The sequence below is a fragment of the Hemitrygon akajei genome, unplaced genomic scaffold (assembly GCF_048418815.1).
Source record: "Hemitrygon akajei unplaced genomic scaffold, sHemAka1.3 Scf000076, whole genome shotgun sequence".
NCBI lineage: Eukaryota > Metazoa > Chordata > Chondrichthyes > Myliobatiformes > Dasyatidae > Hemitrygon > Hemitrygon akajei.
Window position 1 is genome coordinate 3,958,852 of NW_027331962.1, and position 6,000 is coordinate 3,964,851.

Here is a 6,000-nt window from a genome sequence, read left to right on the forward strand (position 1 = left end):
GTGCAGAGCCAACAACCTGTCTCTGAATGTGAACAAAACAAAAGCGATGGTTGTTGACTTCAGGAGGGCACGGAGTGACCAATCCCCGCTGAACATCGACGGCTCCTCGGTGGAGATCGTTAAGAGCAACTGTTTTCTTGGTGTTCATCTAGCGGAGAATCTCACCTGGTCCCTCAACAACAGCACCATAGCAAAGAAAGCCCAGCAGCGTCTCTACTTTCTGCGAAGGCTGAGGAAAGTCCATCTCCCACCCCCCATCCTCATCACATTCTACAGGGGTTGTATCGAGAGCATCCTGAGCAGCTGCATCACTGCCTGGTTCGGAAATTGCACCATCTCAGATCGCAAGACCCTGCAGCGTATAGTGAGGTCAGCTGAGAAGACCATTGGGGTCTCTCTTCCCGCCATTACGGACATTTACACCACAAGCTGCATCCGTAAAGCCAGCAGCATTATAAAGGATCCATGCACCCCTCATACAATCTCTTCTCCCTCCTGTCATCTGGGAAAATGCACCGAAGCATTCGGGATCTCACGGACAGACTATGTAACAGTTTCTTCCCCCAAGCTATCAGACTCCTCAATGCCCAGAGCCTGGCCTGACACCTTACTGCCCTATTGTCACGTATATTATTTATTGTAATGTCTGCACTGTTTTGTGCACTTCATGCAGTCCTAGATAGGTGTGTAGTTTAGTGTAGTTGTTGTGTGGTTTTTTTTTTTCTTTTCCTCTGATGTTTTTTTAAGTAGTTCAGTCTAGTTTTTGTAATGTGTCATGCAACACCATGGTCCTGAAAAACGACTCATTTTTACTATGTACTGTATCAGCAGTTCTGGTCGAAATGGCAATAAAAAAGTGACTTGACTTGACTTGAATCTAACACTTGCCTTAAAGCCTACCCAACAATGTTCTCGGCATTACGTAATAGAAGGACCACATTTAATATAAACCAGTCCATCCCCCATCCGACCCATTCACCTATTTAAATTTGGATGGGCATAAATGTTGGGACTGTTGGTAATATTCGCTTCCCAGAGATACTCTCTCCATCCTGGCGAATACATTTCCCCGATACACATCCCGGAAACACTCTCCTCATCTGGACAGCTGCATTTCCTCCAATTCACATCCTGGAAATCCTCAGAGCAGGTAGTACATTTCCTGTAGTGGGGTAATGGCTGCCCAGTGCACCACATGTACCACACCCACACATTTTCCCTCTCCTCTGACCAACCCTCCAACAAGGCCTCACCTTTACCCTCCAACCTGCCGCTTTCTGTGAGCACATCACCCTCATATTTCACTCACCCACTCCTTCTTGGGGACTTGACAGTTCTGTGTTCAATGAGCTTCCGAGCTGACAGGCAGTCGCCTCACTTGTGCCTGTTCCAGGGTCCTGATCGGTGTCTCTGACGCCACTGTCTCTGGGCTGACAGGCAGTCGCCTCCCTTGTGCCGGTTCCAGGGTTCGGATCAGTGTCTCTGACGTCACTGTCTCTGGGCTGACAGGCAGTCGCCTCACTTGTGCTGGTTCCAGGGTCCGGATCAGTGTCTCTGACGTCACTGTCTCTGGGCTGAATTTGCTCCTCCTCCTCTGCGGCCGGACCGCATTCCATTGGGACATCGCTCTCAATCTGACCCTGCTTTGGTACCTTGCTTGCCTTGTCCAGATCATCTTCCCTCGATGATCGGCCTGGTAAAATCCTCTTCTGTCTTATCGCTGCTCGTTTCAATTCCCCAACTGAAATAAGTGATGAATTGCAGGTTATACAAATATGATTTAGATCTGAGCAAAACTGATTCAGACTGCAATGGAGCTGAGACTCTGGCTGACCAGATTTGGAGTGGAACTGTGCTGGTTAATGTGAACCGTACATCCTGTCAGGTGACCATCCCGATAGGCCGGTGACTGGACACATTTACTCCCAGTAAAATAGCACGATAAGCACGGTAATACCAATCACAACAGTTGAACGCACGGATGCCCATGGGATCATAATGCACCGGTGTCCGGTGATACTGGGAAATATCACTGTGATTATCTTCCACAAGCTAAAATCTCCCTCGGTCACTAACTGTCCAGTAGTCTGTGTCACACAAAGACCAGCAACGGGATTACACATGGTCCAGTCTGCTGGATCACACAGTCTCCAGTTGCTTTGTCACACGAGGGGCTGGAGACTGGACAAGGGGACTGGAGTTGCTTTCTCCAGTCCCCTTGGTCAGAGACTGACCATTCCCTTGAGACGCACGTCGTCCGGTCCCCGGGGTCACAGGCTGACCATTCCCTTATGATCTATGCTGACCTCTCCCCTGGTTCCCATCTTATCCCCCACCTGCTGATCATCATGTAACAACTATGCATGTCATTGGCAAAGTCTTGGTTATAGAGCTTTGTGTGTAGTTGCAGTTGCTAATCTATAGGATGGAGGTGATGAAGCTGGAAAGTGTGAAGTGAAGAATGAACACTACGGTACTGGACTAGGGTGTTGTTTTTTGTGTTATATGGTTGGGCTGGGGCAGCTTGCCCTGGAGCTCAGGAGCTGGAAGGGTGATCTTACACACACACACACACACACACACACACACACACACACACACACACACACACACACACACACACACACACACACACACACACACACACACACACACAGTAATCAGGGGTGCAGATAGGGTAGATGGTCACAGTCCTTTTGCCCGGGTAAGGGAGTCTGAGACTCGAGGGCAGAAATTTAAAAGGGATCAAAGGGGCATTTTTCCACGTGGTGGCTGATGGGTATAAATTACATGCATCCAGAGGAGGCCGCAAACACAAATAAAATTACAAAATTGAGAGCATGTGGGCAGGAAAAAGGGGAGAAGAAGTTTACGAGGGAAGTTTGGGAAAACTGCAGGAAAATGGGACATTTAGATCAGCATGAATTATATGGGCCGAAGGGCCCGTTTCCAGGCTGGAGCATCGTTTTTATTCCAGCTGGAATCTCAGATTTGAGCACAATCACAATGTCTACAGGTGACACAGACATTTGGTCATTGGTTATGCCGGGTTTCCCAGCCAAGATCCTGGGAATTTAAATTCAGGTAGAAGATCATATCAAGAGGGAAATATTTAGAAACTCAGGTTCACCATTTCTCCACAGCCCAGACATTCACTGGGGTGTTAAAACTCCGAAGCAGATCACAAATGTATCTACAATGAGCTGCCTCCTGATCCTCAGCCATTCCCAGCACCGGCAATGATCTCCGCTCCGATACAGAATACAGATTTCGGTGACACCCCTCCTCTTTTGCGTAGCAGGCAAGAAAAACCAGGGGGGAGTTTGTAGCTTTCCTTCCAAAACCTGAAATGCTGTGTTATCATAGAATCTGGGAAATCCCGGAGATGCTCCTATCATCTGCTTCTGAAATTTATAAATGAAAGTTGAGGATGTCTTACATATCAGGGCCTGTCTGGAGGTGAAACGGACCCTGACCCTGAACATTCACATAAACCACAAGATCGCTGTCACATTCCTGTCTGTGTTTCACTCACGACCACCTGATTCAGGAGCCTCTGCTCCTTTCACTCAGCTGAAGCTTTTTATGGTGAGCGGAGTGATTCGACCATTACTGGTGTCAGGTCCCTGCGCTGGAACTGTTGGGTTGATCAATTACTCAAGGCCGCTTTACCAGTGGGATAAATGACACTGCTTGATGAAGCTTTTCTATGCCCTGTTAACACCTCTGTCAGTTTTTTTTTCATCTGAACTATTGTGTACAAACGCGACAAAAGTTTAATTCAAAGATCCCTGTGATCATACCTTTGTCCATTCTGATTCTGACTGACGATTGTTGATTGTCGTCGTCTTGTTTACACTTTGGTCGCTCTGCGGGACAGCTCCACCTGCTGGTGAGGCTCTAAATTTCACAACACGCAGACAGTGAGTCAGAGAGTACGACTACTTTGCAAATATGACAGTATTTCCATCCCCTGTAGCATTTGGCATGGGTACCAAACATTCCCTGTTAGTAACCACTTCCACACCATATCTGTCCACTGATACCTGGCGCATCTGCTGACAGAGTCACAGAGCAATAAAATGCAAATTCAGAGCGTTCCACCCAAAGAGACAATGCCAACCACAGTGCCCACTGAGATGGTCACAATTTCCTGTGATGGGGCCATCTCCCTTCTGGCCTCTTCACTCCATCTACACACCCCAACTGCTTTTTGAATTATGCAACTGCACCTGCCTCGTCCACTTCCTCTGGCTGTTTCCTCCACATGATCCCCAACATCTGCATGAATCCGCTGCTGATCAGATTGGGTTTGCAATCTCTTTACCAGCCCCTGTCCATTTAGATCCCCTAGATGCTACGATAATCTTCTCTGTGAACAGCAACTACTAATGTTGTGCATTCTGCGAACTTACCAGTCAAGTAATCCTTGTGCAACCGCATCCAAATCATTGCAATAAAATAACGAATATCAAAGGTCTCAACTTGTAGCCTCATGGCACACCGCTAATTACTCGCCTCCATTGCGAGGAGAAACCTTCAACCAGCACTCTGCTTGCTACCTTGAAGCTAATTTTGAATACATCCAATTTGCTCTCTCTGGACAGCATGGGACCTGATCATCGGGGCCAAGCTGTCATGTGACACTTTGTCAAAGGCTTTACTGAAGTCCCATGCACAACGTCCATTGGAACATAACTTTGAATTTCCACCTCTGCTTAATGTCACCTTCACAGGTTCTGACAATGTAATTAGCAGAAAAGTACTTGATCAGGCCAAGGTATGTCAATGTAAATTATGGGTTGCCATGTGCCAGTTAGGACTGAATAAAATGCAGAGTTGGGATATTTTGCTTTATAAATGGTCTGTTCTCAGCAGAGGCCTACGTGACGATATATTTGAGGGTAAGTATATCACTGCAGATTGCAATAGCCAATGGGATCAAAGGCATGTTACTGCAGTTCATGGTAATTCCACATTTCGACAATCACTACAACACGACACACTTGGGGCTTCTTATAAAGGGATGAAATTGTCAACGCATTTTAAGATGATTATAACGTAACAAGGAAACATCAGAACTAACCAAAAGCTTCTTCAGATGATGCAGGACCTTCAAATGAGCAAAGACTGAGAGAATGTGAGTGACTGTAAAGAGCTAGGCTTCTGAAAGCACATTACCAGACCTGGAGTGATTGCAACTTGGTCTGACCAAGGCATTCCACCTATTTCGTACCTTCCTTTGTAAAGATATGTAATGTTTACAGGACCAGTGTTCGAGTGAATGAGACTCACCAAACTTTCTCCTGACTGAATCAATGAAAACTCTGAGTCAGAGGGTTCTCTTCAGTTGGTACTCTCAGTCCTCGGGCTGGTTCACTTGTCGCTGTTCCCTCGTTCTCAGTCCTGGCTTCTTTCCAGCTGTGGGCTTTTTTTCCAATAAATCTCTCACCGCAGGTCTAACTTTAACCAGAGAGATAATGAAGCACATTAACAATACAAAGGAAAAAAAAATCTGCTCAATTTTTTCAAAAGCGAATCTCACTGAAATTTAAACGCTGAAGACAAATAAAAAGATCTCATTGAACAAATCTGTAATTGTCCCTCACACGTCACAAATCCTGATACGGGATACGAAGGACTCATCATTCAGTCATGATAAGATATCAGAGCAGAATGAAGTGATTCAGTCCATCGAGTCTCCTCCATCATTCAATCATGGCTGATTATTTTTTCGCCCCAATGCCATATTCCTGCGTCCTCTTACGAAGTGCTGGAAACTCGGTACATCAGATTGGATCTGTGGAAAAAGACACTGTGGAAGACCCAGTATCAGAACTGGGATTATCCAAGATGATGCGTGATATGCTGAACGCTTAATTGAGCAATTTGGCCCAGATCTCATCCTTGCTCATACCTATAATGGGGGAGGTACTACACACAGTGTTCTGAAAAGGTAGTAAAAGTGATTATCGGGGCATTAATAGTGATATTTCGAGA

General features: G+C 46.2%; 1 protein-coding gene across 1 annotated transcript in view; it reads right to left on the reverse strand.

The window, feature by feature from the left end:
- LOC140722379 (NACHT, LRR and PYD domains-containing protein 3-like) overlaps positions 1-5,455 on the reverse strand; it is a 28,757-nt gene extending 23,302 nt beyond the window's left edge. The window contains exons 1-2 of the mRNA XM_073037132.1: positions 5,296-5,455; positions 3,804-3,900 (exon numbers count right to left, since the gene is read on the reverse strand). Coding sequence (XP_072893233.1) covers positions 3,804-3,813 — 10 coding nt within the window. The 5' untranslated portion in view covers positions 3,814-3,900; positions 5,296-5,455. The remainder of the gene's footprint in view (positions 1-3,803; positions 3,901-5,295) is intronic.
- Between the last annotated feature and the right edge of the window lie 545 nt (positions 5,456-6,000).